At 39.3% G+C, this 18,093-nt stretch overlaps 1 protein-coding gene across 4 annotated transcripts in view; it reads right to left on the reverse strand.

The window, feature by feature from the left end:
* Positions 1 to 276: 276 nt before the first annotated feature.
* The window catches only part of ABCA4 (ATP binding cassette subfamily A member 4), a 76,433-nt gene continuing 58,616 nt past the window's right edge, over positions 277 to 18,093 (reverse strand). For all 4 annotated transcript variants that reach the window (XM_027694271.1, XM_027694273.1, XM_027694272.1 and 1 more), the window contains 18 exons: positions 17,474 to 17,506; positions 16,223 to 16,328; positions 16,012 to 16,086; positions 15,358 to 15,527; positions 14,234 to 14,411; positions 12,700 to 12,815; positions 10,894 to 11,041; positions 9,324 to 9,447; positions 8,442 to 8,571; positions 7,443 to 7,563; positions 6,415 to 6,477; positions 6,197 to 6,303; positions 5,090 to 5,231; positions 4,377 to 4,511; positions 3,094 to 3,197; positions 2,914 to 3,006; positions 2,349 to 2,598; positions 277 to 1,483 (listed from right to left, as the gene is read on the reverse strand). In XM_027694271.1, the coding sequence (XP_027550072.1) occupies positions 1,361 to 1,483; positions 2,349 to 2,598; positions 2,914 to 3,006; positions 3,094 to 3,197; positions 4,377 to 4,511; positions 5,090 to 5,231; positions 6,197 to 6,303; positions 6,415 to 6,477; positions 7,443 to 7,563; positions 8,442 to 8,571; positions 9,324 to 9,447; positions 10,894 to 11,041; positions 12,700 to 12,815; positions 14,234 to 14,411; positions 15,358 to 15,527; positions 16,012 to 16,086; positions 16,223 to 16,328; positions 17,474 to 17,506 (2,218 nt within the window). In that variant the 3' untranslated portion in view covers positions 277 to 1,360. The remainder of the gene's footprint in view (positions 1,484 to 2,348; positions 2,599 to 2,913; positions 3,007 to 3,093; positions 3,198 to 4,376; positions 4,512 to 5,089; positions 5,232 to 6,196; positions 6,304 to 6,414; positions 6,478 to 7,442; positions 7,564 to 8,441; positions 8,572 to 9,323; positions 9,448 to 10,893; positions 11,042 to 12,699; positions 12,816 to 14,233; positions 14,412 to 15,357; positions 15,528 to 16,011; positions 16,087 to 16,222; positions 16,329 to 17,473; positions 17,507 to 18,093) is intronic.

The following is an 18,093-nucleotide window of genomic DNA, read 5'->3' on the forward strand; positions in this document are numbered from 1 at the left end:
TAGAATATGAAGAGAATGCATAGATACTGTTTTGTTTCACAATTACTTTATTTATCTATAATGGATGTATAGAAAGATTTTTGCAACTTTTTGTAAGGATGAAATATGCAATAAATTCTAGACTATGTTTTGAAATCAGTTGAAATAATTATGGCAAAAAGAGAAGGCTACAGCTGGTTGCTGAAGTTTTGTAATATTTTGTACAGTACAGAGCAAGAATCTTGTTATAAAAAAAAATCTACATCAATTGAAGAACAAAAACTTTCAAAGCAGAAATACATGACCCAGATTTTATTTCTGTATGACATATCTTAGAGAAGATTTCTTAGAAATGGTCAGATCTGGTAGATAACTGAAGCAATATGTCATTATGAATTTGTTTTCAGTATTGTTTTTTTCACTAGTTTGTGAACCAGTGAACCAGAGAAAAGATCTAAATGTCAAATGATTTCCCACTGAGTGCAGCGTGGAGTACAAGCATGTTGAAATTTTCCTTCTAAGGAGAGAGAAAGCACATACCCTATTCATACTTTACACCCACTTAATGTCCAGTCACAGGAAAGAAGAAAAATTTGATCTTGTTTAGTAACAAAGATATCTTTCCAGGTCTCCAAGAGAAAACAAAACTTTTGGCAGATTTGGACATACTCTCTTTCTTTTTAATCTCCATTTTGACATTTGGCCTCTATTTGAGGCAACTTGAAGATGAGTATGAGATCATTTTAATTAATTTTTTTAAAGCATGTTTCTTGTCTGGGTCTGAGATCTGAATTAATTCTTTTTATTCTTGCTGAGACAACCATCTGTTTTCACTGGCAGCCTGGTGAGACAGTGAAGCAATCTCCCAGCACTAGACCCATCAGCCAGCACTGATGTTCTGACCTTGGTAGTCCCGTGCAGGAATCAGCGTGGCAGAAATCCGCTTCTAAGCTGGGCAATGCTCTCTGCCTTGGGACCTGTCTGCTGGCTGGTAGCAGTTGACATAAGGGTTAAACAAGAAGAACCTACCAGCCTGAAAGCACCAGATAGAGAAACTGTCTTTGATGCTATTTATATGTCAACAAGGAGGAATGAGACTTCTCTTCTTGTATCTTATAATCAACTTTATGTTAGAGGAAGGTTTTATTCTATTGCAAGGACTTGCCTTTCCTTTGACACTGTCGTGTCATGTAGTGTTCTTGGTAGAGCAGTAGAAGTTGGCTGTTGCTAGGGCTGTTGTTGAGAGCACAGTGCTCAGAAAGGTGCAAAAAATCAGTGTAATACTGAGTGTGGGAACCTTTGTTATAGCCTTGTGCTGCTCTGGTATGACACATTTTTGCCCTGTGCACACACACTAAGCACTGGTGACTGTAAGAATAGTCTATGCAACTGCCTGCTGACGCAAAGCAGGCGACACCTTTGCTTCGCGGCTGGCTCCAGCTGCACGGGGATGCAAAGGAATTTCCTCATCCTCCATCTGCTGTTTAGCAAAGTTCACAAAAACCTGTGTGAGGAAAGCAGAAAAGGTCTCAATTTTCTTGACTGAGATGAGTTACTGGAATGACCACTCTTCAGGAAGGAGACAGAAAAGGGAATCCATAGACATTAACTGAACTGAGGCACTGCGTTATCAGCCAGGATCATGATTTCCTCATTTATTTTGATAAACTTCCCTGTAAATTCCTTTCTTGTAACTTCCTTCCTTTGGATGTACTTGCTGGCAAATTAAATTCTATTTTTTCTTAAGGAGGAGATGGGTTCAGCAAGGTTTGCACAGCTTGCACAGCGTGAGTTTGGTTGTGATAGGAAAGAGGAGACAGAATATTTTAGTAGGAAGCTGAAAGACAATCTAGCAATCCCATCCATGGAAGACAGCTTTGCATATGTGGACCCTCAGTTACTTAAGAAAGCAGACAGATGGGGCTGATACCCTCTAGGAAGTGGGTGTTGCCAAAAGTCCCAGTGAGCTTTCCAGGTTTTGTGTCTAATTGCTTCTCACCGTATCTCTGAATCAACACCTTCCAAACCTTTTATTTAAAATAAAATGTTATTCTCAGCTCAGCCTCATTCCAAACTGCTGACCTTGCTCAGATGCTGCTCCTGAAGGAATGGGTTGTATGAATTCTGTCATCTGGGAAATGCTGTCTTACCAGCTTTCAAATGGCACCTGTTTATACAGGGAACAAGTTAAAGATTCATACTCATCCACCCTCTTTGATGAGAGGCCTGGGAATTTTGCCTGAGAAAGAGGTGAAAGATAATTCTCTACTCTGAACATTTTGGTCTTTCAGCTGTTTGGATACATCTCCATTGTGTTGCCTGATTCTCACAAGACAGGCTTTCTCGTGGATGTTTTACTTTTTACTCACCTGATCTAAAGTTGTTTGAGACACAGAATATTCTTCAATATGCAAGTTTTCCTTATTGGAGACTATTAACCGAAAAATCTTAGCCAGAGAGGAGGAGCAAATCTGATACTGCAGCATGTTGTAGTGTTTCTCTCTCTGTAAACTCCCAGGGAAGTTCATGCGTATGAATTGCTCAGCAGGAGTAGGATCTGGAGGCAACCCAGACTTTGGAGCTTTGATTTTCAGAGTGACAATGTAGCCATCTCCAAACCTGGAAAGCACATGTGGATTTGGGAATTGGATGAAGAGATGGTTTCGTCATTCAGGAAGGAAATTAATTTTCTGCAGCAGTGAAAACATTAACAGTATTTGAAAGCTATTGCATAAGATGTAGCTTTGTAGGAAGCCCTGTATTTGCCCTGCAGAAGTGGTGCATAGCATAACCGTTGAAATGAGATCTGCTCAGATTATCTGGATTACCACAGAGTTGCACCCAGAAATGGGTCTGGTTAAACACTGAAGAACGGTACACGTGACATACACTAAGTTTTCCCATTAAAAAACACCATAAAAATATTCTACTTACTTGTATTTCAGCTCCTGAATTGTGCCTAGGCATTTGAAGGTACCTTTCACCATGATGGCTAAACGAGTACAGAGGGCTTCACATTCTTCCATACTTTCAAAACAGAGAACAGATATTTGAGATAAAAACCAACAGATGAACTTCATTTACTCTTGGATTCTGAATTCTAACTGTGTTTACCTGTGTGAGGTTAGAACCACCGCTCGCCCATCTCTGAGCACACCAACAATAGAGTCCCACAGGAGGCGTCGGGACTGAGGGTCCATTCCAGTAGTCGGTTCATCCTGTAAAGGAAATGTTAGGGCAGTCAGATTCAGAGAATCAGATAAAAAAGAGAAAATCTATTTAGAAACAAGTCATTGTTTGGACTGTAGCATATAATTGCTTCTCCACTGTAATCTGTACCTTGAGAAAGCACATACACCTTGAGAAGTGCATGAGTGAATGGGTACCGATGGATGTCTCGGCACAAAGCAGTAAGGAAAGAAGTAACAAGAACCTACAGGTACGAACACAACGCTGTCTGTGTAGGGCACAGTTACAGGGAAATGAATGCTTTTTCTGGGCAGCCATGCTTGTAAGAGGAGAATGAGTTCTCACCACGTAATCTTCTTACTTACATAAACATACAGGACATTGCTCAATCCAAGAAACTAATGTAGTTACCCTGATTTACACCTGCTAAGGATCTGGTCCTGCATAAATCAGTTAACTCAGTTAGTGCCAAAAAATGTAAAGAAAATCTTGGATAGAAAAATTTTCATTGAACATTTTGTCTTAAGAAATTATGAGAAAACATTTTATCTGACTGTTTCCTATGCAGTCAGAATACATGTAAGGGCGTATTAAATCGCACTGAGAACCATGCTACTAAAATGTCATTAAAGTATGTCTTTTTAGCCTACAGATTAAGGCGGTACAGTATAATCTAAAGAATTTTTGTAGTAATTGCATATAGAATTTCTCTTTAGATATGCAATTATCTGATAATATATTTTGATAAGAACTACATTTCAGCATTCGTATAGTTTCATATAAATCTGTATAATTTCTTCCAAAGATATTAAAGGCTGCAAAAGGGTAGCTGTCTTCCTCTGTTCTGTTAGAGATGGCAGCAAGGTATTTGCCAGAAGATCATCTTTTACATGAGTAGCTACACTCTGACAACAAGTGGCCGACTGAAACCAAACAAGGATTTAAATTCAGATTTATCTGGATTATAGATTTTATCTCAAAACATTCTTTGTTGAAGATCTTTCTTTCATAATCACTTGGGATCCACTGGAAATATATTTATGCATCCCAGTCTATGCCTGAAATTAAAGAACTCAAAATTAAAATGGATGTAAGTTGAGGGCAGAAACGAGCTTGGCAGGACTGTCATAAACCTTTTGTACCTCTTTAGCAGGCAGTGTCACGAGGTGTTCCATTGCACTGTCACAGAGCTGTGACATGACTCTTACCAGCAAGACGAGTGGTGGGCAGCCGATCAGCGCAATGGCAGTGGAGAGCTTGCGCTTGTTGCCCCCGCTGTAGGTGCCAGCCAGGTGGTCTGCGTACAGAGGAAGGCCCAGCTTCTGGATGCCCCACTCAGCAACCTGTGAGAAAGACCATGTTTTTCACACAGCAGCTAATGCATAACAGACAGGATTGCTGATACATTGCTCTTCTGGCAGAAGCATGACAGTCCCCTGGGTTTTAGCATATTCATTCTGGAACTGGACCAGGGAAGTACAAAAAATTGATGATGATGATGATGATGATGATGATGATGAGGGGAGTTCCAACTACTTGAGAGAAAGCCATAAAGCAACCTCAGCTGTAGATTTCCTATCTGCAAGAATTTAAATTATTTTCTTCTGGAATCTTCATGTTTTCTTTCTTATACATAAACAACTTTAAAGACAAGAATAAGACAGCAACCAGTGCAGTTCTGAGTCATAGCAATTGCATCTTTAGCCTTCCACTTTTGCTGCCACAGTTTTGCAAGTACCACAAATGCCTGAGAACCTGCATTTGTTAGTGCAGTCTTGTACTTAACTGTCTAAATGACAGGAACCACTTCCAAGACTTCAACACACGGGATGGCAAGTCCACTTTGAAATTCTGGCCTGTTATGAATGCAGTTAATCATCACAAATAATACCTATAACTATTAAAAGCAAGATTACTTTACCCTCTTGATTTCCTCTGCTGGAACCCCCCGCAGGCGTGCGTATAAGTAGAGATGTTCTCGTCCTGTGAGCAGGTCATCAATGGCATCAAACTGAGGGCAGTATCCCATGTTTTGATGGACATCAGAAATGTGGGTCAATATACTGGAGAAACAAAGGAATTGTTCTGTAATACTAGCTTTAAGATAAAGAAAACCAGTTTGAATTAAATCTTTATTTTCTGGGGCAACAACTCTTTTAAGAGGAGAATGAATTCTGCCAGATAAAATGTTCTACTGAAATATTTCTCTGTATATTAGAGCAAGGAGCATATTCCTAAGTCATCTCTGTCATGGTTAAGAGTGTAAGCCCATTTCCCCTCACCCATTTTCCTGTGTAAGTACAAGCTAACTTAATGAGAAGTTCTTTAAACAGCCACTCAGACCTAATTTTTTGAGAATGGTGTTTATTTCTAGACCAAAAAAAGTAGTTGATTTCAACTCAGTGGTCACTAGGAACAGACAGCAGGACACAAAGGCTAACACTTTGTTGGTAGTAGGAGGAGAAGTACAAAATCACAGAACGGTTGTGGTTGGAAGGGGGCTCTGGAGGTCACCTTGTCCACCAACCCTGCTCAAGCTCACCTACAGCAGGGTGCCCAGGGCCATGTCCTGGCAACAAAATAGTTATTGTTCAAATCACAATGATGGACAAAGGATCAAATCCCAACTACATCTAAGAAACCAGGACATTTAGTTTACCTGGAAGTAAACTAACACAAGCACATACCAGATCACACTGTACTAACTTATGCCATTATGCCAGCTCTGTGTAAACAAAGATGCTAAAAACAGCCAGAGGAAAATCCCAAAGCTCAGATCAAAGTACCCTGCTGGACTGGTTATCTTATGTTTGTGAGCTCTTTTCAGTAGATCTGCTTGCCTTGTCCCACTGCTGGCATTACTACAACTGAGCCACAGATTTTACAACAGAGTGTTAAAGGTATAAAATACTTTATGTGTGTTAGCTGTGGTCTCAGTGCCATAGAGCTGCTGGATCACTGAGAGTATGATCTGGACAGTTCTACCCCAATAAATGGATTATCATAGGGTTTTTTTTAAGGTACTTACCTATTGCCAGCCACTATAGCATCTCCAGATGTCACATCAGTATCTCCAGTCAGCATTTTGAATGTTGTTGTTTTGCCAGCCCCATTCACTCCCAAAAGCCCAAAGCACTAAATTGCAAAATTTATAATATTCTTTAGTATTTCCAATTTGCAAATCAGTAATGTCATAAAATCTGAACTGATCCATGGAATGTGATCTAGTGTTATTGAATAACCTACCTCTCCAGGACGGATGCCAACACAGAGTCTGTCCACTGCAGGTTTGCGCTGACCTGGATAAATCTATATTGATGGGGGAAAAAAAGAGAAAATTCCTATTTCAAGACATCTATAGCAAAGAAAATCTTCTAAATTTTTTTAGTTTAATGCTATTGGGATAAGGCAACTTTAGAACTAAGGAGTAAATAAAAAATTAATAAGCATAAACATTCTACAAGGTCGGAATTTATTTACATTAAATAAACCTATGATGATCCCTAAAAATACCAGTTTTTCTGCTTACAACCATTTATTTCATATATTTAGCACTAGGAGATAGACTGAATGCTTTGCTGGGACAAAGTATCACAGAATATTCTGAAGGGACCCACAAGGATCATCAAGTCCAGCTCTTAAGTGAATGGCCCATACAGGGATCGAACCCACAATGCTGGCATCATCAGCACCAAGGCTCTAACCAGTCTGAGCCAGTCTCAGGGGATCTCTGACAAACAAAGCAAAGTGGAACAATACAGCAAGATAGGCTGAAGAATGACACCCCAGTTATCTATTCATGAGATCCCAGCAATGTGTGTAATCTTTATATTTGTGTGGCTCAAGCTTGCATGCATTCTTATAGCATAACTCAGACACCTTCAATGTCTGGAAAGAAGATAGATTAGGAATAACTGTAGTTTTCAATGTGAAAGCAACCAAATAGTTTACTTGAGATTGAAACTCACCTATGGGGAAAAAAAAGCAATGTAGAAAAAAAGATGGGTAGTAGAAATGGACACTCAATAGATAAGTCATGTCAGACGATTAGAGGTAAAAACCTTAACTTAAGCAGGGAGAGTTGCATTGTCCTTGCAGGACTTCCCTATTTATTTCTAGTCAAAGGAAATAACCTTGACTTCTAAAATGTTTATTATTTTCTAAGGCACGAGGTTGATTTTGAAAACAATACAACCTGAATCCACAGCTGAAGTACATTCTGAAAGAATGAATTTACACCAGACTTATTTGTTTCATTCTTCTCAAAATATTACCTTGGTCAATTCTTGTAATTCTAAGATATCTCTTCTGTTTTCTCCATTCATAATTCTTTTTCTTTCTTCTGCAACATCCTCATCTTCACAAATAATAGGTGACATGGCAGTCTCAGCAAACCTGGAAAAAAGCAAGATACTGAGTTGCTCTGGGTGCAGAATAACAGAATAACAGTGTGAAACTATGGCTAATCAATTGCCAAAAATGTGACTGGTGGAAGTAGTGAGATTGAAACTTTACAACATGACATTGGCTGGAATATTCCCACTGTTGGGAGAATCCCTGACCTCTGAAAGTTAATCTCTAAACACTAAAAAGGGAGGAAATTACTCTCTCAAAAGAACATGCTTTGTCAGTCACTGATATGACATAAACAGCCCCTAAGCCACAGCTTTCACTATTTGGCTGCTCTTAGTAGCTAGTGATAGTACCACGGAAGTTTTGAGTAGCTCTCTCTGTAAGACAGTATTTTTATAATTGTACCAATTAGTACTCTCGTTGGCAATCTTGAACAGGACTGAATGACCCACTCACACCTGTTTTCATCAAGGAAGAGGCACACTGGTAAAGCAGAGAGGGGAAGTTTGCATAGTGTCCAGGCTACAACTGTCCTGTGCCATAGACTGGAGTTGCTGTCTTGGGATGTCAGGCTAGTACCTCATGACAGTACTTAGGACACTACGAACTTTCCAAGTAATTTTGAAATCTCACTATTACAGTGTCTTAAGTGAAAAAATATTACATTACAGTCTTACTTCAAAAAACCCAACTTTTAAAATAAAATATTCTTAAATCCTGTCAAGATAATGCACATTTTTAAAAGCTTTCTTGACTCAGGGTATCAATAAATTAAGATGAGATCAGGCAAGTAAATAGAAAAGTAAAAAGCTGACAAATTCAGAGAAAAATTAAAAAAAAAGAAAAAGAGGGACATAGAGACATAAAAAAGACACTCATCCTGTTAACAAAGGAACATTAATAGAAGCTTTTAGACAAACCATCTTGTGGAGAACAAACGGCGCTGCATAAGGAGATTCAGAATGAAGTACACAACCCCTTGAACAGCCATGGCAACCAGGTTCTTTCCAATAAAGTCCCACTGAAAGGGATTGGAAACATGCTCCTCACCTTTGGAGAAAGAGCACCAGAAAGAAAGGTGAAATACTGCTGGAAAAAAACACTGCTCTTCAGAACAACAGGCCTAATCCTAACGGTTTACTGTACTTTATTTGCTCATGATCAGTTAACAGTTCAGTTTTCAGTGTCTTACAAAGATTCTTAACAAAATGCACTCCAAGCTCAGCTGCTGCATAAGAGTAAAAATAAATATAAGCTCTCTGAATATACACTAATTTATGTATCATAACATGAAACTTGCATGGATTATGTGAAAAGACACCTATTTTCTGAATAGAAACCAGATGAGTTCTGCTGTATGACTATTCTTTTAATAAGTTGTCTGCTAGTCTTTAATAAGTTGTTTGATATCAAAGACAACCACATCCTAAGAGGATGTATTTGAAGAACAACAGTCACTTGAAATATTAACCAAAGTATTCAAATGAAATGACATAATATATCCTCCTGTAACGATCTAAGGAATTCTGAACAAAGGATAAAAAGACACTAGAGTCTGGCACTGCACAAATGGGTTCATTTCCAATGCAGACTACTGGTTGGGCCATAGAGTTCTGGCAGCGATATCAGAAGCTGTCTTCCTTCAGAGAGGGTGAACTTTCATAGTCCTCATCCATCAGATGATGTGAGAGGTGAGAATTTCAGAAACATTACTACTTTTCCAAGATAACACGTCCAAACATCTCATCCAAGGTCAGGACCCATGACACGGACATAACTTGTTGCTTACTGGCTTTACTTACCAAACCTTGCATATACTTCAGTCACAGCTTGGTTCATGGCCAAGTCGATGAGCCCACGGCCCAGGCAAAAATGTGGGAAGACAAGCAGCACATTTTTTAATGTTTTGTTAAACTTCAGCAAAGACTATAAGAGACAGAAACAACATAATAAGCTGTTGAAACCAGATCTGTTTAAGAAAACGACCAGGACAGCTGACCCCAACTGACCCAAAGGACATGCCAGACCATATGGTGCCATGCTCAGCACATAAGGCTGGGGGCAAAAGAAGCAAGAGGGGGACATTCAGAGTTACAGCACCTGTCTTTCCAAGTAACCTTTATGTGTGATGAAGCCCTGCTTTCCTGGAGATGGCTGAACATCTGCCTGCCAATGGGACATGGTAAATGAAGTCCTTGTTTTGATTTGCTTGCACATGCAGCTTCTACTTTACCTATTAAACTGTCTATCTAAACCCATGAGTTTTCTCACTTTTAATCTTCTGATTCTTTACCCCATTCCATGGGGCATGTGTGTGTGGTGTGCAGTGAGTGAGTGACTGTGTGCTGCTTGGTTGATGGCTGGGATGAAACCATGACAATAGTCAGGGCTGCCACTATACTGAAAAGTACTAGTGTCTGGGCATAAATACACAGTAGACTTTAATGTAAACAGTGTAAGTGCCAGCAGCAGTCTAGCTGCATCAGCACTGAATCCAGAGAAGGGCCATCTTCCCTCTGGAGATATGTCTACAACATAGACATATTTTCAAAGGTAACAATGCTGCCATGATGTCCCACAGACTGAATGGCACTAGACTGAACCCTGTGCTATCAAGAAGCATGTCTGTGAATACAGGAACAGCAGGGACAGTATTGTCAAGTCGGCCCTTGAAACCATGAATTTAACCAAGATCTGTTTCTCCTTTATAGCAAAGAACAATGCTTGATCAGCACAAAGTGTTTGAAAATGCACTATCAGTAACGATAGTTAATTGGACTGCTGTCAGATGTAGAAGGGGTGTCAAATGTAATGGCCAGAGCTTCAGCAACTGTAGAGGTGATAGCAGTAGTGCATACAAGACAACAGCACTTCATAAACTGATCTCTTAGCCTCTCTAAGAATTAATTTTGGCACTTGCTGTATTCTGTCACGTTCCTGGTGGTGTTAAATTCATTTTTTTGACAGTTCTCAAAATGCTAGTATAAGTAGAACATCTCCTCTAACACAATAAAACCAGCAGGAGTAAGTGCCTACCATCTACATCTTCCCACACAACACAGGCTGCAGAAGCAAGCATGAAGTGCTGTGCTGCCACCTCCCCAACCGGGAAAGTGTACAGAAGTTTGCTCTTAGGTATGAAAAACACTCAATGTCACTCCTTGTGTGTGCAGCCCTACATACCAATTGCTCTGAGTCACTTCTCTGGGTTATCTGCTCACCTGCACTGCAGTTACTCAGCAAGTTTCTCACTCATTTATTGCCAGAAAAAAATGGTAATGTAGAGAAAGACAGTTACTGTTAGGGATGGTTATGCTTGGATGCTCTTTGCACAGCTTTCTAAAGCCAGGGGTCAATAAAAACATTACTTACCAGGTTATTTTCAAATAACTCCAGGATGAATGTAATGGCACTGCTGTTGATCCCCACAAAGAGATTAATGCAAGACAATGCAACATAAGCAGTGCTCGGGACACTGAAGAAAGAAGAAGCAGGGTACATCATGGGAATTACTGCCCACCTGCATGCAAAAGATAGAAAAACTATGATAACTTCTCAGTATTCTTATGTCACTTGGCCTAAAGAAAACACAGAGTTGAGCTTTCCTCTCATCCTAAGTGTATGTAATGGTATAACCAACAGAGATCCACTACAGTATTCTTTCCCTGGTTACTACATAAGAATTTTTTTCTGCTCAGTCTTTTTTTGCTATTGAAATGCAGGACAATCGACACTGCTAAAATTGACAAAACTTAATGCTAGCGAGGTTGTTATCACCCCATCTCACTGGATTGCACACCATGAGGGACAAACAAAGAAACATGACACAGTGTTCTGCTTAGCTAGATATTCCTCACCCCTTGGAACTGTCCAAAGAAATTACAAACTGCAAATTTTTATATTATTTTCTAAGCCCTCTACTAATGGTTTGTTTTATTCCTGATTTGGAGCTTCCTGTGCCATGATTTCTGGGAAATGGCAAATGCACACGCAGCAGCCTGAGAGGGGTATTCCTCTGGAATAAACTTAAAATGCTTAGCAACAACCAATCTGATCAGAGAAAACTCAGTAACATCAACCTGAATTGTTTAACAAGACAAGACACATGCAGTCAGAAAGAATCATCTGAAGTTTCCTATTGTGACTGCAGCTGGACACAAGGGCTAACATATGATTTTACAATTGGACTTTTCTTTCCATTTTCTGAGTAGCAAATTATGAAATTATTGAAGTGACTGTCAAAAGTGATTATACTTTTTCTGAAAATTTCATCTTGGCTGATGCTTTAAAATATGCAAAGACATTTAAGATGTCCATCCACACAGTCATGAATTACCATATTTTAAAAAAATATACAATGCCACAGACAACTTATTACTACTGTACTTTAAAAAGATATAATGAAAAATTAAAACTAATTAACATTCTGATAGCAGTTTTACAGAGATTAAATGCTGATAGTGCTTTGCATTTTCTGAGGATTTTCATTCAAAGAACACAATAACTTCAGAAAATTAAAACTGGTTTGCACAGTAAAGAACCATTCCCTCTTAGGCTCCATTTGTGATATTCATAGGAGGATATGAAAAGATTAATTTCTCTCTTTAAGCCTAGAAATAGATCTTATCAATTGCTTTGCCTAGACTACATCTGCTGAAGGGCTATCAGGGATACAATTTTATAGATAAAAATATATGATCGCCGATTAAATGAGAGAAATTGAGACTGAATTTCAGTCAGCCTTATAAAATGCTGTTTTGTCAACGAAAATGTTCATTTCAATTTTTAAAAAGTGTTAAAGACTCAGTACTCTTTGCCCTTGGGTTAAATCCTGAAAGATATTTTAGTAGTGGCTGTGATGTGGCAAATGAGCAACCACTAAATTCCTACACAATGTACAAGTAAGAAAGCAGCAAACAACAAATATATTTTCCTGTAAGGATCACAGTTAATGTTTAAAAATGTAAGGCAGTGACAAAAGAATCTCCTTTGCAGCATGCATCCAGGCAGAGTGTGCAAATATCCTGCAGCAGAGACAGAATCCAGTTTTAACCTGTATTGTATCCACTCAGCTCTATTCTTTAAAGCTGGATTTCACTAAGTACCGAGCTCAGTAACATGAAATCATTTCCATGTGTAATATAGGGCCTAAATGCAGGAATAACCTTGAGCACTCACCCATACAGAAGCAGCAAGGCAACAAACACAGGGAGATTAGTCGGAGAAGTGTATGCTTTCTTGTCGAATCCAGCGAATATGGCCACAACCATTCCAGCACTCAGTGAGTAATTCACCTGCCACAGCATAGGGTGAAGATCAGTGTGTGAGACCTGAGAAGGTCTGCAAACATATCCATATCCTACACATCATTCCAAAAAGATTTTATATTGAGGAACACCAGAATTTGAGTTAGACTAATCACACTGAAGCTTTTGGATCAAAGGGTCCCTGGCAACACTCAACATTTTTCTGAGATGTCTTTTATCAGACTGTTCATTAAAAATACAACATACATTATTGTTTCTTAGATTATGGTTTGTGAGTCGATTATTTTATGGTCCTGCTGCCAGGCTTCCCACAAAAAGGGGCCATGGGTATGCAAGGGAAGTGGTGTTTCTGGTGATGCAAAGGAAAAAGCCAGTTACTTGAGCCACATTCCTGGGAGGAGGCTAAATGCTTGGCTACTGCTCAATTTCTCTGTTCAGTATTAGTAGCACTACTGTACTGAAATGCACAGAACTCCCCACGCAGAATGGAAGGTGGTGTTTCACAGGAACTGCTAACACCACTTAATACCTTTGCATCATGCTGTCAAGGGCAACAGCCAAGCAGAATTCCTGTCAAGGAAGCTGCTGGGAGGCTGCTGTGAACAGCAGGGAACAAGAACTCAGAGACCTGCTTTTTTCCCCTCATTTACTAAAATAATGCTTTGATTTATCTTCTCCTGAGAGAGCACTTTTCAAAGCCTGAAGAGTTTTGGGCTTTTCAAGTATCTCAAGTTTTTTTTCTTTTTATTTCTTTTTCAATTCTACGTTCATGGTTTTCTTATTGCATAAGCCCTTGGCTGCTTTCTTTGTTGAGACGGCATGGCTGGAAAAGTAGCCCTGGTGCCTCAGCCAGGAGAAGAATTGTCTCCTTTGTGACAAAGTGGCCGGAGGAGTGACAGGAGGGAAGCTGAGCCCTGTCTAAACAAGCCTGGACCTGTGGTATAAATCTTTTCAGAACAACACAGTGACCATAATACACAGACCTAAACAAAGATATCTGTGTCATTTTAGATACCCTAGAGTATTTTGTCAGGCCTACAGCTACTGTTCCAGCAGCCAGTGAATCTTCCCCACTTAGATTTCTTGAACATCTTGAAACATGTTTTGGGTCTTCTAGAGGACAGGAGTGACTAGCACCAAGCAATGAGGATTTCCCTGCTATGGTAAATTGTCCTTTAATATATATTCAGTTGTAAGGACTGGAAATCCCAAGATGACAAAAATTTCAGCTTTGTTAGTTGAATAACGAGTTGTGCACCTTAATTAATTTCTGCATCTCTAATTAGTTCAGAGGTCAGATGCTTACCATGCTCTCCGAGAAACACTTAAAGAAATTTATACTTTGCAATGCTTAGAATCACCTTGACTTAATTCACCAATTAGTTCCCAGTTCATGCACACCCAGGATAATCACAAGCTGTGAAATCAGACCAGCAGTTACTTACGATGTCCCACGTGAAGTTAGTTAGCCAATAGATAACAGGGCTCACACCACTGACAAACTGGAGATGCTTTGCTTTTGTTACACGTTCTTGAATCAGGTATAAAACAAAACTGGCTGGTATAAAGGACATGGCAAAAATCACACAGATGGCAACAACAGCATCCACTGAAGTGGTCAGTCTAAAACAGAGCACAAGAAGGAACTGTGAGCAAGGGAATGGATGCAACACAACACCATATGAGCATTTGGGGAATCTGGAGGGTGTTTTAAGATCTAGAAGTAGCAAGGCTACTTTTTAAGTAGAAGACTTCTCCAACTTCAAAGTGTGCTAGTGTATTTTCCCAAGCTGTTTTGGAGACTGTGGCTAACAAATATGGCACCATTCTCTGATTTTTCACTTGCCTTCATTCTGTGGAACTCACTCTCTATATATCTCAGTTTGACAGCCTTTCCCATATGAGACATCTCAAACTAGACATAAAGACACAATAGCCAAAGTGCTCTGGTAGCTGGGAAAAGAGAAAGGTAAGTTGAAGACAGTGAGATGAAGCACAGATTTTGTCTCTGTGCTATAATGCGCAGTTTTCAGTTTTACTGAATTTTGAACTTAATAGGAGATGTGAGTGGAAAGTCTTGTCTTTTTAGGGGTGTATTTCTCAAGAAATGATGACTTTTAGATTCTGGAATACACCAACCCTACAACATGCCATTGAAAATCTACCTGTGTGATGTCCTTGGTACCAAAACAGAGGTTGTTGACTTCTGCCTTCCTAAAGTCAGTTAAGAACTATTTCTCATTCCATTTTTCATTACGCATTTTATTTCACCAGTACACGTATAGGATTTGGAGCATGAACAAAGATTTCAGAATCTTCATGCTTGGAAATCAACAGAAACATGCAATCATGTATAACCATTGGTCATAGTTCCCGTGTGTGATGAGAATGAACTCTTATGGGAATATAATGAGACAGGAATACATTCTTGTTTAGAATAAAACTTCAGGGAAAGGCCTCCACAGTCTGTCCCTGGACTATTTCTCCTCAGAGTGTGAGTATGCTGCAGGTCGCAAGCTGGCAGGAGATGGAGGGGTAAAAGCCAGAAGCAGAGCACAGACAGACTCACACAGTGACTTCAGAGAGTTGCTCCTTGGTGAGGTTCAGAGGATGGTTTATAGCAGTGATCCCATGTTCCTCAGGGGCTTGGCCAGTCCGCAGGTTAGCTCTAAGGATTGCATTATTGGCTACATTGAGGAAACTAACCATAGCATGCCAGCCTTTATTGTTAAACCACACCTGAAAGAGTCAGAAAGCACAGATTCATTTAAGAAGCCTTCACTAATAACCCTGAGCTGCAGGAGAAAACTTGGTTGCCTTTTATCTACTTTGGTGGGCATTGTCAGCAGGGGCGAATCCAGCACCAGGAATTCATAGTTTCTAGGCACAGTCCTGCAGGAGGAGCTCACATACTATGCTTTTAAAAGCATTGGACAACTGCTGTTGAGGGATTTTATAGAAACACATTTTAAAATGTAGTGTACTACTTGGAGTATTTAGGACAGCAAGAAGTACTGAGAACATAGTTTAAAAAAAATCTCACATTTGAAATACTATAAATAAGAATTACTTATAATATAGGATACAGTGTTAATGCCAAGTTATTTCTGAAGTATAGCATTTCAGCTCTTCTTGCATCCGGGAATGCCACCAGCAATATTCTCACAATTTGAAATCTACGTCAAGAAAGACTGTGAGTTAGCAGACTATTTCCAGCAAATACCTTAATATTATCTTCAGTTTCCATGTATTTAAGGAAATTAGGGAATTCTTTAGCAGCAGCCAGTGAAGTTTGTCCCTAAAATAAAAAAGGCTAAAGATCAGCATTCTGGGTGAAATCTGATGCTTCAGGGTTTCAGCTTTGTAACAATGCTTTAGTAAGGGGCCAAAAAACAACCAACCAACCAAGCAAATAAACAAAATATCTTGCTTACTCCTGTAACATTCATCATTTGGCCAAGATCACTTAAAAAATTGACAACTTGATCTCCAGAGACATGAAGGACTGGAAGTCTTCCTCCTATAGAAATTCCTCCATATCTAGCAAAGAGAAAAGTATCATCACTAACTTGTACCATAGACCCAGAACTATACATTGATGGAAACACTAAAAACCCACTTAATACAAGTTTAATTTCTATAAATCATGTATTTCACGTATAGTGATTTCTACTCTTCTACTAACAAGCTGTATTAGGTCTTTATAAGGCTTACAAATAATAGAAGTTCCATCAGTTTCTGAGAGGTTCATGCCAGCATCCAAAGAAAATTATTTAGATAAAAGATTTGTAGGAAACAGTGATTTCTACAGTGCAAAATTTTTAAATCAAGATAATGGACATGTAATGGTTTAGACAGCATGGAGGACTGAGGGCAGCACAGACCTAAGTTAAAATTTCACATGCCCTGAGAGGAGCAGGTATTCACCAATGCTGGTACCAGCCAGTACTCCATAATGATAAATACTATTGCATGAGATGAACTGAAGTCTAATCCCATATAAAGCAGTGTTTGCACATGAATAAGCAGATATTCTGTGAAGGAAGCCATCATCCAGCTGCTGTCTTTGAAGTGAACTCCTACTGCTGATGAAAAAGGAAATAAGTATATCCTTCAGTCTAACCAGTCACTTTTCTAAGCTTAGTATCTGCAGTGTAGACATCACTCTGGGGTTAGCTGATACCTCTCCCTAAGTGTACAGCACTAGCGGAATCTGGTTTATAACTACTGCACGTGTACAGAGCAGGAATGAGGAATTGTGGTTGTTACTTCTGTATTTAATAGGCTGGTGTCTAGGTTTCATCTTTTCAGGTCCTTTTTTTGAAAGGTTTATATTTTTTCTGCAGCACTTTGAAAGAGCTGTGTCAGAGCACCAGCACAACATTTTGCACTATTGTACTGTAACTTTCCACCACTCAGTTCCCATTAGTTTGACTCCTGTAGATAATAAAACTGTGATAGTTCCATTGTGCCCCTCTGGCCTTCATCCTAGTTGGGGGAGTTCAAACAAGTATAATCCCTTGCCTTTATAAGATCCTTCCTGATCCCCAATCTATTTCCCACTGAAACCATCTCTTTGTTCTACACTATCTGCCACAATTCCCCTTGGCCATTTCCAGAAACAGGCTCCCTGGTTAAACATTGTTCCTTTATTTACCACCTTAATCTGTGAATTGGTTTCTTACCTTTGCTCATTGACCCAGTATTTACTCTTCAAGCTGAAACAGATAAAGAGAATCCTGTCTCTCAATGCACAAAACCAAAATCAATGATATTGTCAGACTTAAATGAAAATTGAATACCTATACTTTGCAGATCTTCAGTGTGCTTCTTATTAATTTGAGTTGTCAGGTTGTCAAGACTTTTGGCATCCCCTGCAGTGTGTTTTTGGGGTTTTGTTTTGTTTTCTGACATGACCATCTCCAATCATACAGAGACAAGAAAGATTCCTAAAGCAACACATACTAGGCCATCCTAATCCATAATTAATTGATTTTAAAAGATGTACCTAAAGCAATTATGACACATGCTAAGAGGAATCAGTCAAAGGCAGTAGCACACAGCTAATATAATGGGAATTTCAAGAACTCTGCCAGGAACTGAAAAAGTAGCAAGCCTGAATCAGAAATAATAGGCCGTGGACCCCATGCAGCTAATTACCACGAACAACACTCAGGTAAGCGGAGGAGCTATCAGTAGGATAGATGTATCTATGTAACATTGTTCTTGGCTGCTCTTTAGTGCTTCTGGGAAACAAGTGATAATTAACTTAGGCAGATGGTCATGCTGGTGTGCCTATAGTTCT

Source organism: Neopelma chrysocephalum, unplaced genomic scaffold (genome assembly GCF_003984885.1).
Source record: "Neopelma chrysocephalum unplaced genomic scaffold, ASM398488v2 Primary Assembly neopelma1_97, whole genome shotgun sequence".
NCBI classification, from domain to species: domain Eukaryota; kingdom Metazoa; phylum Chordata; class Aves; order Passeriformes; family Pipridae; genus Neopelma; species Neopelma chrysocephalum.